At 39.3% G+C, this 22,611-nt stretch overlaps 3 protein-coding genes across 4 annotated transcripts; 2 read left to right on the top strand and 1 right to left on the bottom strand.

The window, feature by feature from the left end:
- Positions 1–6,134, top strand: LOC113542631 (transmembrane emp24 domain-containing protein 2). 2 transcript variants are annotated; one of them, XM_026940278.3, is made up of 5 exons: positions 1–333; positions 3,437–3,629; positions 3,922–3,942; positions 4,409–4,516; positions 4,671–6,134. In XM_026940278.3, the coding sequence occupies exons 1-5, from the start codon at positions 154–156 to the stop codon at positions 4,793–4,795; spliced, it is 627 nt and encodes a 208-aa protein (XP_026796079.1). In that variant the 5' UTR covers positions 1–153; the 3' UTR covers positions 4,796–6,134. The 2 variants fall into 2 exon arrangements, with proteins under 2 accessions (XP_026796079.1, XP_026796080.1); XM_026940279.3 differs by lacking the exon at positions 3,922–3,942 and having other exon boundaries at positions 3–333.
- A 659-nt stretch (positions 6,135–6,793) lies between these two features.
- eif2b1 (eukaryotic translation initiation factor 2B, subunit 1 alpha) lies at positions 6,794–13,976 on the bottom strand. The gene is made up of 9 exons (XM_026939606.3): positions 13,601–13,976; positions 13,283–13,384; positions 12,067–12,203; positions 11,138–11,254; positions 10,913–11,025; positions 9,777–9,845; positions 8,808–8,883; positions 8,597–8,722; positions 6,794–7,204 (listed from the first exon to the last, which is right to left on the bottom strand). Exons 1-9 carry the CDS (start codon positions 13,611–13,613, stop codon positions 7,049–7,051), a joined length of 909 nt encoding a protein of 302 aa, XP_026795407.1. The 5' UTR covers positions 13,614–13,976; the 3' UTR covers positions 6,794–7,048.
- A 139-nt stretch (positions 13,977–14,115) lies between these two features.
- On the top strand, positions 14,116–22,100 carry gtf2h3 (general transcription factor IIH, polypeptide 3). Its single transcript, XM_026939653.3, has 13 exons — positions 14,116–14,207; positions 14,445–14,524; positions 16,490–16,596; positions 16,694–16,842; positions 17,158–17,220; positions 17,314–17,343; positions 19,451–19,479; positions 19,591–19,665; positions 19,777–19,830; positions 20,124–20,192; positions 20,394–20,529; positions 21,207–21,243; positions 21,367–22,100. Exons 1-13 carry the CDS (start codon positions 14,198–14,200, stop codon positions 21,434–21,436), a joined length of 909 nt encoding a protein of 302 aa, XP_026795454.3. The 5' UTR covers positions 14,116–14,197; the 3' UTR covers positions 21,437–22,100.
- The last annotated feature ends 511 nt before the right edge of the window (positions 22,101–22,611 follow it).

Genomic DNA, 22,611 nt, shown 5'->3' on the forward strand with positions numbered 1-22,611 from the left:
CTCGGGGATGAGAGTGACTCCTCCCCCGCATGTCCGCGGCTCGCCGAGGGTTACACTTCCTCGAGTGGAGCGGAGCCGGACTTTTTTATTATTATTATTTAAAAAAAAAAATCGTTTTCATGTGTATGTTGTGTTGAAGTCTGAGTTGTCGGTATGTTGACCTTGTCGGAAGTCGCGGTTGTCCTGGCAGCGCTGTGCGCCACCGCGTCCGGTTACTTCGTCAGCGTTGATGCGCACGCGGAGGAGTGCTTTTACGAGCGCGTGAACTCGGGCACTAAGATGGGCCTCATGTTCGAGGTGGCTGAGGGCGGCTTCCTGGACATCGACGTGGAGGTAACATTTCAAATAAAACAAACAGACAAACAAAAACAACACTGCATTAGCGGGGAAAACAAAGCGCTGTAGCAGCGTTTACTAGCATATCGAGGTAACATTAACTTGCACTGGTAAAGGCTTCGTCCAAAGGCGCACTCTTTATCCGCACTCTTTAGGCGCACTCTTTAGGAGCACTCTTCATCCGCACTCTTTATCCGCACTCTTTAGGAGCACTCTTTATGCGCACTCTTCATCCGCACTCTTTATCCGCACTCTTTAGGAGCACTCTTTAGGCGCACTCTTTATCCGCACTCTTTATCCGCACTCTTCATCCGCACTACTGAGTATAACAGAGTGCGGGTTTGGATGCAGCCCACACTTTAATACTAACCCTATATTATTAGCCTGTTAGCTTGCTCATATTTATGCCCTGCTGACACAAACGAGTTAAAGATTCACCCAGAATGTACTCAAACACATTTCCACAACATTTAACGCCCAAGTTTAGAGCTAATTTCTCAAACAATCACTTATTTATCATTAAATCCAACGTCAACAACATGTCAGTGTTTGGGAGCTAGCTGTCTATAGCTCACCTTCAGAACCTAAACACAAGAATTAACTCATTCATATGAGCTTAGTTAGCATGAACTTCATTTCCTGTGTGTGTTATAGATAAGACAGAGTCACCAGCTCCTGTGTGAGAGTCTAACAGCTGTTCTGTCTTACTGAGGTGTTAAAGTCACATAAAAACAGTTTCTACTGAGCAGAAGTAATAATGTAGAGGAGCCAAAAGACTGAAAAGTGAGTTATAACTGAATTAAGGAGTTAAAATAAGTAACACTTCCTGAATATGATACTCTTGCTAGTTTCTGGAGCGTCAAATGCTGAAGAAAGTCACTCAGTAAACAGGATGTGGAGAGAAATGTGTAAAATTCTCTCTGTTTTGCTTTGAGTTTGTACAATTTAATGTAAAACCATTTAAATAGGAAGAGCTTGGCTTTGGAAAAATTAAAGTGAATTCAAATGTCATGTTTCAGAGCTTTTTTTTTGACTGGTCGTTAATTCCGTTAGTTTTACAGACCAAGACGATAGTATATCTATCTTTCGTTTTTAAAAAAAACCAAAAAAAAAACCAACTTTTTCTGAGGTGTTAATTTCGTAATTTGTCAGTTAATATTTTTTTTTTTGATGACTCATCCTGTACCGGTCTTGTGTTCATCCAATTAAATGCTTTCTAGAACGTGTATGTCCCGCCCTCGGAGCTGCGTCTTGCTCTGGAGAAGCAGCGCATTAGCAGCAAACATGGTTCGTCTTGAACAGCTTTCAGATATCTGGAACGTCGCTACCTCAGGCTGACTGAGAACGCGATTCATTCTTTCTACACCGTCAGGGCTTCTCCTTCAGTAAGAGGAAGTAATATCGTCATGTACAACATAACGCCAAAACTAAAGTGGACTGGGTGAAGGCGGCGTTGAGAAATCCTCCACAGTCGGGGGGAAAGAGCTCTAATTAAACTCTTCACTGTTCTCCATATTTAGCTAGTTCACCAAGCTACTGTCAAGTTTTGATTCGGTGGAAGTGTGGTGTATCTCGAACGCTATTGGCTGTTGAGTAAATCAATCAACATATGGAATCAAATCACAGCTCTCAAGCTGTTTCATGGGGACTTTAAGATCATTAGGGAGTGGGGCAATAGCTTCAGTGTGTCTGTATCCATCCTGTCAAGAATTAAGCACATGAATTAGCATGAAAAAATTAATTGTGATTTACTATCTTGTGGGCATGTTTACCCTAATCTACATATTTTTAAAGTTTAGTAGAATAGTGATAAAAAGAGCTTGATATGGGATAAGGGAGGCATAGAGTATCTGACTGAAACAGCTATGCCGAGTTGTACTTTTGTGCAGCTTCAACAGCTACACAAATCCATCGCAACTAAATTAGCACCTTTCTAAAAGGGAACTGTCAAGATTTTGCCAAAGGGTCCTCGAGGTTTTGCAGTATGTGTACAGAAAATATCCTCTCATGAAAGAATAGATTGGCCACGACACACATGTTTCTTCACAGAGAATGCACCTCAGAGTTATCAAACCTCTTTGCTGAATAAATCTGCTCAGTGTCTTGAAAACAAGTCAGCTTGGAAGAAAGCAAAATATAGGTAAATGTCAGCTTCCGATCCTGATAACATAGGTTTAAAAAATAGCCCAAAGTGGTTATGTTTCTTCTGGCAAAATATAGACAAATCCTTCTCAATATATATGTGTGTTTTTATTAAAATTCAGGCTACCAAAGTACCAGTAACTACTTCTCACCCCTCTCAGAGTCACTGTAGCCTGGTTTTGCATCTTACACACCCTTCAACAACACAACGTGGCATGTTGACTCACCTAGAATCAAGACGTTTGTTAGTTTTGCTGAAAACAGCTCCTTACAGTAATGACTCGCAGGTGATGAGAATCCAGTACTCCACACTGTTTGGTTAAAGTGGGGACGTGGTCATGTTTTTACAGAGCAGAAAAAGCCACGCCTCCAGTGCAAAGAACGTCTGGGATGTGTTCAGGATCTTTATAGTTTTTTTTTTTTTTTTTTTTAAGTTGATAGGACAGTAGAGGTGTTACAGTGTGAGATTTTCATGCTATGATAACCTGTAGTATCATTTAGGGATGGTTGTGAATTGTGGGCAGTTGATTGGGGGGGGTTGTTTGCCTGTTTTCTTACTAATTTAATCTTGGCCAATTCCCACCCACCAGTTAGGTCTCCCCCATCATACAACAGCTTCCATCCCTGAGGGTGAAGGCTATCACGTGCTTCCTCTGAGACGTGTGAAGCCAGCCAACACTCTGTCAGCCCTCTTCCGCATACATGAGCTCACACGTGCCCACGATTGACTAGTGTCGCTCTGATAGGAGCATATGCCATCCCTCCCACTGAGATGGCATGGCCACTGTTGCTCTCTTGGACTCTCTTGGGATTTAAAACTTGCGATCTCTGGATGATGGAGCAAACACTTTGTCGTCTTCTTTTTTTTTTTTTTTGCATTTGAAAAAGTCAGTGGTGAGATAACCATCTGGTATTACACCATGACGGCCGTGTGATACTAACCTTGTTTGTTCGACAGATCACAGGTCCAGATGGGAAGCAGATCTATAAAGGAGACCGAGAGTCCAGCGGGAAGTACTCTGTGGCTGCGCACATGGACGGCACTTACAAGTTCTGCTTCAGCAACAAGATGTCCACCATGACCCCCAAGATCGTCATGTTCACTATCGATATCGGCGAGGCGCCAAAGGGCGACGGCATGGAGACAGAGGGTATGTCTGTGCAGTGACGACCGTTTTCTTTACTATATATAAATAACCCTGTAGAACGTTTCTGTTTGTTAGACATGTACTATATATTTGTCACTATGTGCAGTTAAAATGCTTCTGAATCCTTTTACCACAAGATTATTTGTGCGTAGATAGTGAACCTAGTGCATGACTTGTGTACGGTGTTGAATGTCGCAGTCAGCTACATCTCTCGTCATTTTTGCTTAATTTCATCCTGTCATTCTTTTCATTTCATCTTTCTTCCTCTCTTTCCTGCTTTCTTCCTCTCCCTCAGTTGGTGGTGGCACCTGGGATGGTAGGTTTAATTGGGCTGCATGGAAAGCTTTGTGTACTATGCATTAGTCTTCCATTAACTATTGCTCTAGCCAAACAAAACATTTAAGCCCTTTCCGTAACACATGCCACGTTTGTGTAGTGTGCGTTTGGTTTTCTGGTTACGTGTGCAGTCGCCTCACAGTGCAGCTAATTGGAAACAGTTTGTTTTAAGAGTGGAAGTGGAATTTGGATTACTTATATCTCAAGTAGTGTGTTTTGTCCCCTTTCAAGATTTTGGACATACACATTGTGGCTTTCCAAAAAAAATAAATAAAAAATAAAGGACAGACTTGCACTAATCAGTACAGTGTGTATCTATGACAAGAAAAGAAGCACAGACATTTTAACCCCATCCATGTGAATGTGATTTCCTCGCTGCTCTCTGCTTGGTCATGCATGCTCCTGGCACATTAAGCATGTTCTCATCAGGCCATGTTCCATTACAGCGCACCAAAACAAACTGGAGGAGATGATTAACGAGCTGGCTGTGGCCATGACGGCGGTCAAACACGAGCAGGAGTACATGGAGGTCCGTGAGAGGATACACCGAGCAAGTAAGATCCTCAGAATACCTCGTCATTGTAATACGTTTTATAAGGGAACGCATGTTGATGTTGCGAGCCTAAGGTTTGTTTGAATCCTTCATTAGACACACAGTGATAAGTACGTGCACGTCAGGTTTAACACCTTGTCCTTTTGTCCCTGCAGTCAATGACAACACGAACAGTCGCGTGGTGCTCTGGTCGTTCTTCGAGGCACTGGTGCTGGTGGCCATGACCCTGGGACAGATTTATTACCTGAAGAGGTTTTTTGAAGTGCGGCGAGTCGTTTAATTCACAATTTGTAGCGGTTTTTGTATTCCAAAGTGTCTCGCCGTTCTTTGGACTTGTTTGGAGAATAAAGACAAACCATTGGGAAAAAAAAAATGGGAAGATGACCACGTCCTAGTCAATGACTAGAAATGGCTCGACCTGTGAAGGCTGTGAACGCACTCTACTGTTCCATTCATGGTCCTGTTTAATAATATATTTTGTATTTGCGTAAAGGTGCAATGATTGAAAGATTTTCTGAGAATGTTGGACTCGATACGAGGTCAAACTTTCACCGACTGATTGGCTACATGTATGAGGTCGAGTCAAATGAAAAATGGTGAAAGTGCGACGTCTTTTTTTTTCTTCTCTTCTCCCCCCCTAGAGGAATCCGGACACTTCATTTAATGAAATGGAGATTGTGTAGAAAAATTATGTATTTTGTGACAACTATTTGCAATACACAATGCAAATTTTTTTAAAAAGTAAACTTTTCATTTGACTCACCCTCATAGTATTTGGGGGGGGGGGAGAAATTCATGGAAAAAATATTCAATTAGTGCACCTTTTTAAAATACATTTTAAAGATATCAGGAATATCCCAAAAGATAACAAATTTGACCTATGTTTAAAAGATTTTCTTTTTTTTTTTTTTTTTAAATCAGAAACATTATTCATGTGTTGGGCTTTAAGGCAAATAGATAAATGAGAGTTGTGTTCCCCGATTCTTGCCGTTCTCACAAATGCTTCTTCCCTGTGACGCACTGCACAAATTCGCAAATTAGAGACGCAACAGGAGTCAGTATGTGTTGATTTGTTTCATGTGGTGGTGGAGTCGGTGGTCAGGGTTGGCTTTTATTAATATTTGTTATGTTATAATCTTCATACTGCCCTCTACACCAACCGGGTATAAATCAGGAGTTCCTTTGCCACCTCACGTCAGTGGAGTTAGCAAGATACAACAATGTCTTTTTTTTTTTTTTTTTTTTTTGTACTTCCCTTCTAAGTAAAGCATGTTTTGAAAATGGTTTAAATCGATAAATTATGTGTTTTAAACATCAAGTCAGCTTCAATTTTTAGTTCTCCAGATGTGTCAGTTGTTTTGACTGAAGCTCATTTACAGACTGCTTTGTCTGTCATTTGAAATAAACTTCAACTCCTGTGTACAAAATAAACGTTCCTCAGGGTTTGGTATTCAGACCTATTACGTAGATAAGACGCCTCAACTTAAGGCTGCTCTCCACAGTTATCAATCATGGAGACTCCTATTTTCTTTTCATTAAAGGAAACTCTGTAAGGGTTGGTGTTCTGAGCTAATGATTGTGTGGTTGTCAGTTCAAATTAAAGGTGTGACTTGTCTGTTCCCACTGTTATTATTCTTTCTACCTGTCCTGATATTTTCTAATGAATTTAGTTGGGTCTTTCTCAAAATATAAACAAATTAGTAAATGAACCTCAGGAGAACCTCATTAGATGAATGAATTGAGCGTGGTAGGCATAACCGCCATACCTATTACACTCCTGCGTTAACGAACATGGTGTTTCTTTATCCTGCGAGCTTCATATCTGACCTCCTGCATGAAAGTAAAATCCGGTAACTTTTATTGGGTTCCTGGGTCTTGAGGGATCTTCAAATCCTGCAACTCCCAGAGACCCACTGTTTGACTTTTAAGAAAAGGATTTAAACCACAACTGCTCAGCTTTATGCTTGGATTCTGCCTCACTTGTAAGTCAATTCAGATAAAATTTTCTGTGAATGAATACATCTAAGTGCTGTATAAAATAGTCTAGGTCGAGCTTTGATTACATTTTTATGGTACGTACATTGCAAACTTTTAATTCAAACCACAATTTCACAATTTCCTAGTCACCATTGGTTACCTTGATTACTAGAAAGGACCTGGGACTAATGTAGAGACTAATAATGGGACTGAGGAAGCAAATAAACACTTATGTAGCAGTGAAACCAAAAAAAAAAAAACATCTAACAAGAAGGACTATTTTCCTACCTGTCCATCAAAATATTTTCCCAGCTTTTTATTTTTTTTTAAGTAGGAAAGATGCAAGAACTGAGGATGCAATTGTCCAGGATATATGCCATATTTCATGTTTCCTGTACACAGTAAAAAAAAAAAAAAAGTTTTCACCTGTACATCTAGTACATGAGTGGCAGATTGACCTGATTATTTAAATCAAGGACATTGTGGATTTGCATCAAGGTCAAGGAGGATCTTGATTTGATTGTGTGTCTCTGTAATGGCCCTTAGGGTGAGAGCATTACAAATAGAGCTTGATGAGCTCGTCGCTGACCGCCGAGGGCGTCAACACACCCAGGTCAGTAAAGAGTAGAGTGATGAGCGATGGAGGTGTGTAGTCAATTATCGGATGCTCCTGGTTAAAATCCTCTGCGGTTTTCAGCGTATCTGCTTTATACTGAGAAAGAAACAGATTTTTGTTAACCCTTTATAGGACCATATACAATTATATCAGTATCTATGTATATCTCAGTGTGAGTATGAGCACAGGACAGTCTTTATGATTACCGCAGCAGTTCTTAGAAGGTCCTTAATTTTACACATAATAGAGACTGGAGCTGTGTTTACTGATGCTTTTGCCTAATTATGACCAATTTCCGTGGACGCCTCCATGTGTCGCTCACATACAGTGACATAGTACATGTCCAAAAGTATGAACACCTGACCATCATACCCATACGTTCTTGTTGAACATCCCATTCCAGATTTAGTCCACCTTTGCTGTTACAATAACCTCCACTCTTCTGAGAAGGCTTTGTGCTCATTCAGCTACAAGAGCATTAGTGAGATCAGGCGCTGATGTTGGGTGAGGAGGTCTGGGGTGCAGTCAGTGTTCCAGTTCATTCCAGAGGTGTTCAGTGGGGTTGAGGTCAGGGCTCTGTGCAGGACACTCGAGTTCTTCCACTCCAACCTTCACACACAATGTCTTCATGGAGCTCACTTTGTGCACAGGGGCATTGTCATGCTGGAACAGGTTTGAGCCCCTTAGTTCCAGTGAAGGGAAACTGTAATGCTATAGCATACAAAGACATTCCAGACATTTATGTGCTTCCAACTTCCAACTTACCAACTTCCATGAACCACATATAGGTGATGGTCATGTGTCCACAAACTTTTGGCCATATAGTGTACTTGTAGCTTCTTGTACTTTTGCGTGGATTTGCCCTGTATGTCACTGTGATTTGTAGATGAAGACCATGTGACATTTTTCCAATCTTTAACTATCCAACCTAGAGTAGCCTCAGATTCCCGTTCTTCGCTCCCAGCAGTGGAACCTGATGTGGTCTTCTGCTCTTGTAGCCCATCCACTTCATGGTTTGATATGTGTTGCATTCTGAGATGCTTTTCTGCTCACCATAGTTATAAAGAGTGATTATCTGAGTTACTATAGACTTCCTGTCAGCTCAAACTAGTCTGGCCATTCCCCTCTGATCTCTCTCATCAACAAGGTATTTCCGCCACAGTAAATCCCAGGACATCAGCTTTTTCTGAAATGCTCAAACCAGCCTGTCTGGCACATTCACGCCACAGTCAAAGTCACGGAGATCATGTTTTTTTTTTTCCCCATTCTGATGTTTAATGTGAACATTACCTGATGCTTTTGACCTGATTTTATGCATTGTGCTGCTTTCACATGAATCCCTGAAGGGATAACTGTATGAAGGAGCAAGTGCACAGGTGTTCCTAATAAAGTGGTTGGTGAGTGTATATTTCCAGTCATTCATATTAATATTAATGAAATGGACAAATATGAACAAGAATCAATAAACGAGAATTTTAAGGAGCTCACCTTAAACCTATCAGGCACATCTTGCTGATTGAGCGGGTAAAGACGCACAAACTTGAAACTCTCCGCCACCACGTAAAACGGCTTGTTGTGCGCTTTGGAGCACACCGCCATCTGGTAGGTGCCGATCTATCGGATTAAACAGTTACATATCCAATACCTTGTAATCAACAGAAGTGGAGCATGTATGTGAGTTTACACACATGAAACTGACCTTATTTATAATGCCTCCGCTTTCAACCACCCCCTCAGCACCGACAATGACCAGGTCTACCTTCTCCATGATGTATCTGAAACCATTTACAATAACGTAGTATCACATTTAACAAGTGCAACATTTGCTTTCAAAACTGAGCCCCTTTTGCAGTTTAAAACCAGAGAAATCCTACATCGCAATGGGAAATGTCTAATCAGAGTTCGATTATAACACATGGCTTATAAAGCGAACAGGGTTTGGGACACATCCGCAGCAGACTGAGGTGAGATTCTCTCAAGAGCATGGTGCAGGCCAAGAGGCCAACTCTGTACTTCCTGTCATGTCTTGACAGAAGAGGCTTTGGGATATGAAAAAAAACCAAAAACTAATTTCTATTGCCAATAATAATAATAAACTTTTTTTTATTATAGCGCCTATATATTCCCTCTCAAGGCGCTTTACATAAGAGTATATAGACATGTATCAAAAAACAGTTATAAATAAAATACAATTCAATTATTAATAACAATAATAGTAATAATAATAATAATGAAATAACCAGAAAAAAACAAAAACAAAGTAATCAAGTAAAAGCAATCCTAAAGAAATAAGTTTTAAGGGAAGATTTAAATAAACTAAAAGACTGGGCTTCTCTAAGATCAGATGGTAATGAGTTCCACAGTTTTGGAGCGTAATATGAAAAGGCTCGATCACCCATAGTACGCAAACGAGTCTGAGGGACAGTTAAAAGACCAGAATTGGAAAAGCGGAGATCACGTTTTTGGGGTGTAATGGGTTAAAAGCTCAGCCAAATACTGAGGAGCCAAACCATGCAAAGTCTTGTATGTAAGCATAAGTATTTTAAAATCTACACAAAACCAGACAGGGAGTCAGTGCAAGGACTCTAAAATAGTAATGCATTATGTTAGAAAACAAAGGGACAGCAATTATACAAGATTAAAATATGAAATTAAAAAATTGTCTTACCCGACTGCAGCATCGAGCACTACTGTGACTGGGATATTGAGTCTTCGCAGCTTTTCAGCCATGCGTTGACTGTAAAAAAAAAAAATAAAATAAAAAAATATATATTAATACTTCTGCAAAGGCAGGTCATATGTAAGAAATAAAACACGACAGAGTCTTGTGATGAGGTTACCACAAAACCCAAAATTGATTACTTTCAATTTTTTTTTTTCAACAGCACATCCAGACGTGTTATTGCACGCTCACACTGCCTTCTGCAACAACCGTTATCATTTGTAGATGATGTCCAAAAACATTGTGTTGGGATATTCAGTGCAGTGCAAAGTCTTAGGCACATGCAGAGAAATGCTGTAGAGCAAAGATGCCTTTAAAAATAATGAAATTATATGTTTCTACTTTAAAAAAAATACTATAAAGAGCAGTAAACAGTAATAAATGAAACAAAGTCAATATTTAGTGTGATGATCCTTCACTTTATAAAAAAAAAAACCAGTAGTCTCAGGTGCAGTGTGTGCAGTTTTATAAGGAAATGAGCTGTAAGTGTTACTGAGCATCTTGCAGAAGCAGCCACAGTTCTTCTGGAGACTTTGACTGTCGACTCGCTTCTTATTTCTGCAGCGAAACCCAGCAGCCTTCATTATGTTTTTATCTGAAAAGTGTCTCTTATGGAAGCTGCTGCTTTCTAACATTTCGGTAACATTTCATTTTGTGCCGGAAAACTAATGTTTGGAATCTAAAGTGGTTTTGTACTGAATCAATAATGTAGAAAAATCTAAATGAAGTTTGTATTAAAAAAAAAAATAGGGTGCCTAAGACTTTTGCACAGTTCTGTAAGTGGCTGTATATCAGCACATGGCTGTGTTTGCATTAAAAATTATACCGTTTTAACAGATGTTTAAACTGATTTTGATATTCACAATCTGTTTGTGTAAAATGGAATCACTCACACACACACACACACACACACACACACAGCTTAACCATAAACGATTCAAATAAACCCAGCCAACTTTCTGCTTCATTTCATTATGCGATTATTTTAACATTAGCTAAATTTGTAAATGCTTGTAGCTATTTCTAAATAATGTCCTGCTGTTGTCAGAACTGATATTTAATAAAGTGTCTGAGGGACGTACCCAGAAGAATCGGGCTGGGATTCTGTCACATAGACGGTAAAACGTTTCTTGTCAGCCGCTGCACTTTCCAGAACTTTCAGCACAACCCTCGATGAGGAGTGTGTGAGGATTTTCTGCAGAATAAAAGCACAATTGTAAATTGCTTAATTTTACATCCAGATAATACATATTATAAATCATAAATTATTTAAGGACGTTAAACACAGTGCTTTGTAAGATGCTTACAGCCCCGTCTTTAATAAATGTGTGGCAGAGTTTGGCCACTTTGCCTCGGGACAAGGACGTCTTCTTCAGAAATAGTTCTCCTCTGTCCACCATCACATTCTTGCACTTGGAGAGATCCTATAAAGAAGCGGAGTTACTGTTACCATCCCAAAATGTATTATTTTTCACTAACACTACATCCCAGAGTGTTTTATTCAACTTCTACCACAGCAATCTGCCAACAATTATATTTTTAATCTATTAAAATGACCAGTCATATTTTTTATCCATTAGTTATAGTAATGTTTAATGCTGTGGAACATCCATGTGCATGTTATAGCAGCTACAAACTGTTGTTTCCTCAACAGACACTTTCTTCTCTCTGTTTCTCTCAAAGATAATAATAATAATTAAAAAAAAGCTTGTTATGTTAATATGAAACTGCAAATTTATCTGTTCTGAAGCTTTTCCTGCATCTGAGAAACATAAAGTAACAGCTTTACAAAGTGCACACACTGGAGACTCCTTCCAAACCTGCTAAATAAACATCTCCTCACAGAAAATGACACGTATTTAACACGTTTATGTGCAGTGTCCACTTTACAAGCCCCCGTGTAAGTTGCTATTAGAGAAACAATAACGTATTAACACGAGCACGTTCGTGTACCGTCAGAGCTGCTGTTATAGAAAATCAATCAACCAATCAGAATTGAGAATTCAACAGCGGTGTCATATATTTGCAAATATTTTCTTTAGAGCGATTTGAGTGACAGGTCAATAACAATAACAATAACAATAACGACAATATAACACATCGACGTTCATGTTATAGTGCAAGTCAACAAACAGCTCAAGGGCTTTTGTGAAGACATTTACGTCTGCAGGAGAACTGGGAAATCTTTGAGCTTATTTTGTGTGTTAAACTGTGTTTGTCCACACATCGGACTCACTTCATGCTCCAGCGAGGTGAGGCTGATGAAGCGAAGGAAGAGTTCTCCTCCTGAGGACACAGCCACAGAGGAATCGGCCTCCTCCAGCCTGCCGATGGCTTTGGTCAAATTCTCTCTCAGGCCCACGATGGTCTCACCTACAGAAGGTCAATTTAAAGAGAAAAAAAAACCCACCAAATCATAATGTGACAAACAAAAAAATGATAGCTAATGGACACTAGTTAGCATCTTACAGGCGTTATAAGATGGGTATTATCAGAGGTATTCAGCTAAAGATTCTGAAAGTCCAATTAAATCAAATGATTAATAAAGTACATCTATCCATCCATCTTAATCATTAGTGATTAGGCTATAAATAAGACAATCTGAAGTGCTTATGTTTTGTTTTGGTTCTTTACGTTACAATTTTGACCATCATCAAGGACTCAACGAGACAAGACTTCTGAATTTGACACGGGAGAATAAACGCGATCTTCTCTGTCCAATCTGTTTTCATCATCAATTTTTTTTTTTCCAGAAATGCCATGCCTTACTTCTTTTTTTTCTTGTGATCTTATGATAAAAGGAATAAAATTATTTCTTCGAGATCTAAAATTTCTTTTTTTTCCCTCATATGTCACATCCATTTTTATTTTCATCAGGGAGTTCCTTAACAAAAACTAGCTGGTAGAGTGGTAGACTTACAGCTTCACAGCCCTAAGGTCATGGGTTTGAGCCTGAGCTCAGGTGACTGGGTTGTTTTTGCAATCTAGTACATCTATCTATCTATCTATCTATCTGTCTATCAGTTCTAGACCATTTCCAAATGAGTGTCCGTCACGTGAGAAGGCAACTCAGAAATGTGCAATAATCTTGACCAGGTGGACATTTTCATCTCTCAAAAGCAACATGTGATAAACATGGAGATTACAAAGAAATGAAGAAAACCCTTTCCTTTGTCTGTATCTATAGACCTGTAGCTAGTCTCTGGTTCAATGAGCTGCCTTCAGCTAAATAATTTACATAAATGCATGTGATTGGATAAGCTGTAAAAGAGTAACTGCTATAAAAGTTGTACTGGTTCGTGTTTATATATACATATATATAACTAGAGTCGCTGAACTACAGGCAGGTTTTTTCGTCACAGTCAATCGCATGACAAGACCCTAGTTTTTTTTACTTCAATTCCGAAGAGGACAAGGTGTGTGAAGGACAAGGTGCTGAACGGTGGTCTTACTCTGATCCCTCTTCAGGAACTCCAGGAGAGAGCGGATCGCTGCCACTGCAGAGGCCACATCTGGATCTTGGCTCATCTGCTTCCTGAAATACTCGACCAACTCTGAAGCCAAACACAGGACTGTTTTAACAACAGCACATGGTCTTTCAGGTGGATTCATGCTTGGCTACTTTTTGAGCTCTAGACACTTTTTTTTTGTCACAACATGCACTTAAAGCACTTGATCAGAGCAGGAAAATAGCATGAGGTTATCAGATCATACATACATTATATACACATACATCATAACACACATCATGGCAGCAGGTTCATGCATACCTCCTTCATCCATCCTGCAGATTCCTGGCTTGTGTGTTTCCAAACCCGAGTGTGTGGAGCAAATATATTAAACCAGGAGCTCTTGCAGAAGTGAAGCTTTTAAGTTCAGCTCAGAATCCTGCACTTATCTCTCCAGCACGTTGTTGCTGATGCAATGAAAGACAGTAACCACAGTCACTGAAAGCAGCTCACACACTGATATCCTCTACACCTCGATGTGCTCAGTATACTGCACTGATTTCTGATAGAGCTGAAAGAGATTTTTTTTTGCTCGTGATTTCTCACTATCAACACTTGTTTTAAAACCGCCTGGTCTTGAGAATCCACACCAGACACTGAATTTACTTTCCCACCCGCATTAAGACAAACCCTGCCTCCTGCATTCTTATTGGCTAACCCTTCCTCAATACGCGTAACATCGTGTATACGTAGGTATGATACAGCCAATAGTATGAGCCGTTTCTAAGACAGGAGGCGGGGTTTGTCGGAAAACGAGTGGAAGTAAAAGAACCTGTCAAACAGAGGAAGGCCGTGGTCGCATAGTGATGACGTCACACACCCTGTTTCTTTTATGTTTATGGAACAAGGCGCTCAGCAATGGCATCAGGTAGCTGGATGTTCATGTGCCAACTTTCTGTGTTTATTCTGCACCTGTGTTTGTGTTTGTTCTTATTTAGTTTGAATGTTGAGCGTGTAAACTTTCAGATCTTTTTTCTGATCTAGAGATTAATGCATGAGCAGCTTTCTCTCAGTCTCAGCTCAGTGAGCCAGCAGCCCTGAAATGTCTCTTATTAAAGCTGAGAAAGCTGTGTGATGAAGCTCACTTACTGTTTCTGATCTGCAGAAGATGAGATTAGTCTTCTGGTCATTGTGGTGGACGTCAACCCCATCTGGTGGGGTCAGCAGTCTCAGAGACAGCCTGAGGTGTGTGTGTGTGTGTGTGTGTGTGTTAGAATGAGGTGTATGTTATAATGTTCTGAGTGTGTGTGTGTGTGTGTGGGTTAGAATGAGGTGTATGTTATAATGTTCTGAGTGTGTGTGTGTGTGTGTGTGGGTTAGAATGAGGTGTATGTTATAATGTTCTGAGTGTGTGTGTGTGTGTGGGTTAGAATGAGGTGTATGTTATAATGTTCTGAGTGTGTGTGTGTGTGTGTGGGTTAGAATGAGGTGTATGTTATAATGTTCTGAGTGTGTGTGTGTGTGTGGGTTAGAATGAGGTGTATGTTATAATGTTCTGAGTGTGTGTGTGTGTGTGTGTGTGTGTGTGTGTGTGTTAGAATGAGGTGTATGTTATAATGTTCTGAGTGTGTGTGTGTGTGTGTGTGTGTGTGTGTGTGTGTGGGTTAGAATGAGGTGTATGTTATAATGTTCTGTGTGTGTGTGTGTGTGTGTGTTAGAATGAGGTGTATGTTATAATGTTCTGCGTGTGTGTGTGTGTGTGGGTTAGAATGAAGTGTATGTTATAATGTTCTGAGTGTGTGTGTGTGTGTTAGAATGATGTGTATGTTATAATGTTCTGTGTGTCTTACTATAATGAAGTGTGCTGTGTGTGTGTTATAATAATGTGTACGTTATAATGTTCTGTGTGTGCGTGTTATAATGAAGTGTGTGTTATAATGTGTGTGTGCATGTTGTAATGAGGTGTATGTTATAATGTTCTGTGTGTGTATGTGTTATAATGTGTGTGTGTCTTACTATAATGAAGTGTGTTGTGTGTGTGTTATAATAATGTGTTTGTTTTAATGTTCTATGTGTGTGTATGTATTATAATGAAGTGTATATTATAATGTTCTGTGTGTGTGTGTGTGTGTTATAATGATGTGTACGTTATAATGTGTGTGTGTTGCAATGTTGTGTGTGTTATAATGATGTGTGTGTGTGTTACAGTTTCTGAATTTGAATGATTCCAAACTGTAGTGAAGCTTTGTACACTGGCTGCAGTTTTACTTCTTTTAAAAACATATTATTCGTTATTCTCAGTTATTATTAAAGTGTACATCAGTTATTCTTTTTCTGTTGCTTTAATTTACATTTATACCACAACGCCGTGGAATTCTTGAATCTGATTGGTTGATCATTTTCTTCCAACAACACACCCCGAAGTGCTTTATTCCTCTTGTACCACAGCAACTTGCCAGTGATTTTTCACTTTAATTCAATTTTTTATTTATTATTGAATGACATAAGTGGTTTCTTTAACCATTTATAGTTACATTTAGTTACATGAGACAAATTACTTCCTGTTATCATTAACATTTCAGCAGCTGTAAACATTTGTTCCCTCACCAGCCTCTCTTTTTTTTCTCTGTCTTCATGTTATGTTTTGTTATGTTACCAAGAAACCAGAAAGTCCTCCATCCTGAAAACCTGGAGGAAAACTTACAGACCATTATAAAGCTGAAGCTTATGGAAGGAGTCTCCAGTGTCAGTGCTTTGTAACAGTCGGTTTTCAGCAACGGGAAAGTCTGGACAAGAGAGAGAAAAAAAGAGGGATCAGTTGTTTATAGCTGCTGTAACATAAGCAGTAACAGGAAGAAACTTGTTTCTGACGCATGACGTGTAAAAACTAAATATATCACAAGTACACAAGTATGACTTGTGATTTATTATGCAAATAATAAAGTGTGTGTGTATGTATATATGTATATGTGTGTGTGTGTGTGTGTGTGTGTGTGTGTGTATGTGTATATATATATATATATATATATATATATATATATATATATATATATATATATATATATATATATATACACACTTACACACACACATTATGGTTTAACTGCACTTCATTTTGGGCCGCATCACCCCACCCTGTGATTGATTATTTTCCTATAACAGCACCCCCCCAAGTGTCTTATTCCCTCCTTATTTTCATCTTTCTCTCAGTTCACTCTGTCAAAATGTCTGGACGCAGTGATTGTCATGGCGAACTCTCACCTGGTGATGACTAGAACCAACAAACTGGCCATCATCGCTAGCCACTGTCAGGAGAAGTGAGACAGCTGATCCAGGCTTGTTTTTAATTACTATCATCATTAACATTTCATTTTCCCACAGTCTGACTCACACCTGTTTTATTTCCATCTGAAGTCACTTTCTATACCCAAGCAAGTACTGGAAAGCAGGAGATGCTGCCGGGGATCATGCAGCCGCGCCTGCAACTGGAGACGGCAAGTACGAGCTGCTGTCTGTCGCTGATGACGTCATCGCTGAAGAGATCAGGAATCTCATGGCCAGAAGTGAGTTACATGTGAACTCGCTATTCGCTCACCATGCTTATTGGTTGTATCACAAAGCACAGGGTTAACTTTAATGTGCCCCAAAAATCATTTGCATATGTGTGTAAACAGCTGAAATGTAAAAAGATGCCCTACACAGACATTAATAGGCATATTAGTGAAAAAAAATCCCAAAATACTGTGATTTTTAAATCCTAAAACTGTATGTGAGCTAGCTGACAGTTGACTATAATATAATATATATATAATAATGGCATGTCTGTAATTGAAATGTATGTAAGCAGTAATAAATATCTCTTTCACCCCATATTAAAGCGCAAGTGAGAGGCCACCAGACCGACACGTTACTGGCTGGATCCCTCGCCAAAGCTCTCTGCTGTATCCTTTAAAACGTTCCGTCTACGCTTGTTTCATGTTCTGCGATACACATCGTGCTCAGAATGAAGATTTTCTTAAATGGTTGACTCTCAGATATTCATCGAGTGTCCAAGGAACTGGAAGGTAAGCCTTGTCTTCAGTAAAAAAATGGAAATAAAGCAATATTATTGTTTTCTTTTTTGGGAAAATTGAAATTGAATGATGGTTATTAAGTGTATGTATTTGTCAGGGTGTTGACTGAAGGTGAAATATAAATGACGCATTGCAGATCGCGTTCTATTGTTGCGAGTTCTTCTATTTTTGCTGTGTGTATGTGTGTATATATACTGTGTGTATGTGTGTATATATATATATATATATATATATATATATATATATATATATATATACACTATATTACCAAAAGTATTCGGTCACCTGCCTTAACTCACATATGAACTTAAGTGCCATCCCATTCCTAACCCATAGGGTTCAATATGATGTCGGTCCACTTTTTGCAGCTATTACAGCTTCAACTCTTCTGGGAAGGCTGTCCACAAGGTTGAGGAGTGTGTTTATAGGAATTTTTGACCATTCTTTCAAAAGCGCATTGGTGAGGTCACACACTGATGTTGGTTGAGAAGGCCTGGCTCTCAGTCTCCGCTCTAATTCATCCCAAAGGTGTTCTATCAGGTTCAGGTCAGGACTCTGTGCAGGCCAGTCAAGTTCATCCACACCAGACTCTGTCATCCATGTCTTTATGGACCTTGCTTTGTGCACTGGTGCACAGTCATGTTGGAAGAGGAAGGGGCCCGCTCCAAACTGTTCCCACAAGGTTGGGAGCATGGAATTGTCCAAAATGTTTTGGGATCCTGAAGCATTCAAAGTTCCTTTCACTGGAACTAAGGGGCCAAGCCCAACTCCTGAAAAACAACCCCACACCATAATTCCTCCTCCACCAAATTTCACACTCGGCACAATGCAGTCCGAAATGTACCGTTCTCCTGGCAACCTCCAAACCCAGACTCGTTCATCAGATTGCCAGATGGAAAAGCGTGCTTTACACCACTGCATCCGACGCTTTGCATTGCACTTGGTGATGTGTGGCTTGGATGCAGCTGCTCGGCCATGGAAACCCATTCCCTGAAGCTCTCTGCGTACTGTACTTGGGCTAATCTGAAGGTCACATGAAGTTTGGAGCTCTGTAGCAATTGACGGTGAAGAAAGTCGACGACCTCTTTGCACTATGCGCTTCAGCATCCGCTGCCCCTCTCCGTCAGTTTAGGTGGCCTACCACTTCGTGGCTGAGTTGCTGTTGTTCCCAAACTCTTCCATTTTGTTATGATAAAGCTGACAGTTGACTGTGGAATATTTAGGAGCGAGGAAATTTCACGACTGGATTTGTTGCACAGGTGGCATCCTATGACAGTTCCACGCTGGAATTCACTGAGCTCCTGAGAGCGGCCCATTCTTTCACAAATGTTTGTAAAAACAGTCTGCATGCCTAAGTGCTTGATTTTATACACCTGTGGCCAGGCCAAGTGATTAGGACACCTGATACTGAACATTTGGATGGGTGACCGAATACTTTTGGTAATATAGTGTATATATGTATGTATGTTGTTTTTTTTTTACTTTATGGTCAGTTATGATGATGGCAGCAACACTGGGCAAGTGAAAGCTTAGTTGTTCTGTGTTTGTCTTATGTAGCACTTTGGTCCTGGAGAAATGTTGTTTCGTTTCACTAACTGGCTGTACATGGTTGAAATGACAAACTCCACCTGACTTGCCTTGAAAAGTAGCAGCTAATGTAATTTAACGAATATATGATGAGATAATTACGTGCAAAATAAGTGAGTACTAGAATCCTTGAGTAACCAAAGTCTTTTTCCTGTCCTGATGATGTCTCTGGACTATACTCTTGTCACAATTTCCACTTCCTGGTTCTAGCATGCTATATGGCAGGTAAAAATAGTTCCTCCCAACAGCCAGACCACATCCTTGGTTCAGAGGGATTTGAATAAGAGTAGTGAATGCCACAACACCATGAACCAATTTTGTCTGCGTTTGTTGCATTTAAGCAGATATATAAAGTGAAAAGGTATCTTTAAGGAAAGTCAGTAGGGAGTTGTTTATCCCTGAACATGTTTATCCTCCAGGCAACAGGGAATAAAACCCTGGTGTGTCCAGATACGTGATCTGCGGTACGTGACACGTGATTTACTTTTCTATTGTTACGTTCTATTTGCAGCTGGCCAAGACATGAAATCAAGGATATTGGTAAGAACCCAATCTCATTTCAGCAGTTATGAGTATGAATATGAATATGAATATGAATGTGAGCTGAATATTCAACCGAACATGACTAACTCAGTAGATTGTACTCTGCAGGTGATAAAAGCAGCTGAGGATTGTGCTCTGCAGTACATGAACTTCATGAATGTGATCTTTGCTGCACAGAAACAGGTCTTGAGATGATTGTTTTAATATTCCACAATCTCTGACTAAATAGTAGAGAATGTTCTCACAGGAAACTGCTCTCTCTCTCTCTCTATGTCTTTCTCTGTTTGTTACTAGAATGTCCTGATTGATGCGTGTGTGCTGGACTCCGATTCAGGCCTTTTGCAGCAGGTTTGTTTTTCTATAGACGCTACTTTAGTACTAATACTATACTACTACTTAAGTGGGTTTGAAGAGTCAGAGATTAAGGATTCTCAGGTCATAGTCTGGTCTTGGTTGATTGCATTTCAACACTGAAAATACTTTGAATCCAAGATTTGGACTAGTCTTGATCTGAGAGTCATACTATTGCTAGTATTAATCTGAAATCTTGTATGTGGTGATCTAAAGCAGAACAGCAGATGAGGCAAAATCTCACTTATTCTGATATGATGAAATGTAAGACCTGTAATATTCTTTTATAGGCTTGTGATATAACTGGGGGTCTATACCTAAAGATTCCCCAGAAAACTGCTCTGGCACAGTATTTGTTGGTAAGTTAATCATTCATGAGTAGAATTCATCAGTAGAAGCACTAAACCTAAGAGTATGGTCAAAATGATCATATTATTTACTGTTGTGTTTAATGTGCATCAGTTTTTCAGAGGTACAGCTCTGTCTTTAACGTGTGTGTTTGGTGTTGGTGGAGCTGGTGTGTTATCGGTGTGTTATTGCTTTTATAATGTTTTGCACAGTGGGTTTTCCTGCCTGACGCAGATCAGCGTTCACAGTTGGTGCTTCCTCCGCCGGTACACGTTGACTACAGAGCGGCCTGCTTCTGTCACCGCAACCTCATCGAGATCGGCTACGTCTGCTCAGTGTGCCTGTCAAGTACGTCTTATACTTCCAGCTTTGTGTTTTTTTTCCACTTAGACTATAACAAAAGGGTAATGAATACAGGGAAAATCACCTCACTGATGCCTCGCTGTAAAATCTGATGGTGGATTATTGATGCTTTGGGGCTGTTTTGTGGCTTGTGGATGATGGTATCTTGTGAAGATTGATGGCATCATGAATTCTTCTAAGTAGCAGGATGATTTAGTCTAAATACCTGGTTGCCTCTGGAAGGAAGTTAATGCTTGGCTGTAGATGAAGTTTTTAACAAAATGATGAGACAAGCCTACTTCCAAATGAACTCACACAGTTGCAGGAACACAAAATCTACGTTTTGTAATGACTCTCAGTCTCTGGATTTGAACCTTTAAAAAAAAAAAAAAAACAGTCCATAGGCACAAACTTGAGATGTTCTGTATCAAGGCAGGTCCAAGATCTCACTATTGTCTCCAACCCTGTTAAACATTACTAGAAGAGACTGTTTAGATTTTAAATTGTATAATGATGTAGCTGTTATTACAAATGGAGGGGATAACTGAATTAAAACAGGCTCTATCTACTTGAAAGGCTTGAAAGGCTTCCATTCATATATCAGATAAATAAGTTAAATACTATAGAATGATATTGTGGTCATATGGGTTTATTTACTTCTTTTCTTTTTTGTCATCCAACAGTATTCTGCAACTTTAGTCCTATCTGTACGACATGCGAGTGAGTACTTATAACACTCTTCACTTCTTATTTCATCCATAAACCAACCCTAGCACATGTTGCGTTTTCTCAGAATTTGCTGTGTGGAAGATTTTTGACTTTTTTTTTCCTCCCTATTTCTAGGACGGCCTTTAAGATTCCTCTGCCACAGATGATGAAACCGAAGAAAAAGAAACTTAAAGCTGCAAACTGATCCAGTCGTCTGAGAGACCTCTAATATTAATCTACAATTGAGTTTTATTTTGGATGCGTATTTTTTTGTGGAACTAGTACACAAAACCATGAACAGGGCATTCGATTTTTGTAAGAAACATGCATAAGAATGAGCTATTATAACTGTTATGGTCAATAATTTTGGGGAAGTATTGCAGGTTTACATTTTTGTATTGTAAATAGAAAATAAAGATGATGCGTTTTGATTATACATTTATGAGTCTCTTTGCTGTCCATTAAAGCCAGACTTGTGGGTTTTCAGGATATTGTACTATGCAGTTTTTTTCCCAGAAATAAACTGGCTAATATCTGATAAACAGGGAAAAACTGTAAACTAGTGTCAAAACTGTTTATTAATTTTCTATAACAGCAGCTCTGACAGTAGTTTCGGCTGTATTTCAAGTCTCAGGTTTATATCAATGCAGTCATTGTAATACGTTTTTGTTTCTATAGTAACAACTCATTCACAGGGACTTGGCGGATGCTCCATATAATCAAAGACTAATAATAATTTTTAATAGCAAATCATGTATTTGGTGATATGATGTAGTTTTCTATAAGGAGGTTAAATGCTGGAATCTGATTGGTCAGAATTTTTTTGTATAACAGCATGGCTCGGAAAGTAGTTCTGGCCGTCACATGAACCGTAGGTTAATATTACTGCGCTCGTTCTAATACATTATTGTTTCCATAGTAACAGCTCATACACAAGGACCTGTAATCTAAGACAAATAATAAACAGATTAAAAAATGTGTTTTTTTTAATAAAGTAAAACCTATAATCATTGATGTGGTGAAGTTTGATAGGAGACATTTATTTAACATTTAAGGAAGGAGCCTCAGATGTCAGTGCTTTGTAACAGTCGCAGTGCTTTGTGAAGTTTATCAGCTCAGGAAAGTCTTCAGGAGTTTAGACTTTCCAGTTTCTCTGTAAAATGACAAGCTGTGTTTTTTGAGAGAGAGAGAGAGATCTGATCGAGCACATGAGAGAGAAAAATACAGAGTGTCCCAAACTCTCCAAACATAGTGGAAATTACCACATTTTAGCAAAATGCCTTCCAAAATTTTTCATACTTAGTTTATATTACATATTTTTTCAGATAACCTTTAAGAATGCCTTTGACAAAAGAAGAACGTATTGAAATCATTCTCATG

Source organism: Pangasianodon hypophthalmus, chromosome 24, assembly GCF_027358585.1.
Source record: "Pangasianodon hypophthalmus isolate fPanHyp1 chromosome 24, fPanHyp1.pri, whole genome shotgun sequence".
Taxonomy (NCBI): domain Eukaryota; kingdom Metazoa; phylum Chordata; class Actinopteri; order Siluriformes; family Pangasiidae; genus Pangasianodon; species Pangasianodon hypophthalmus.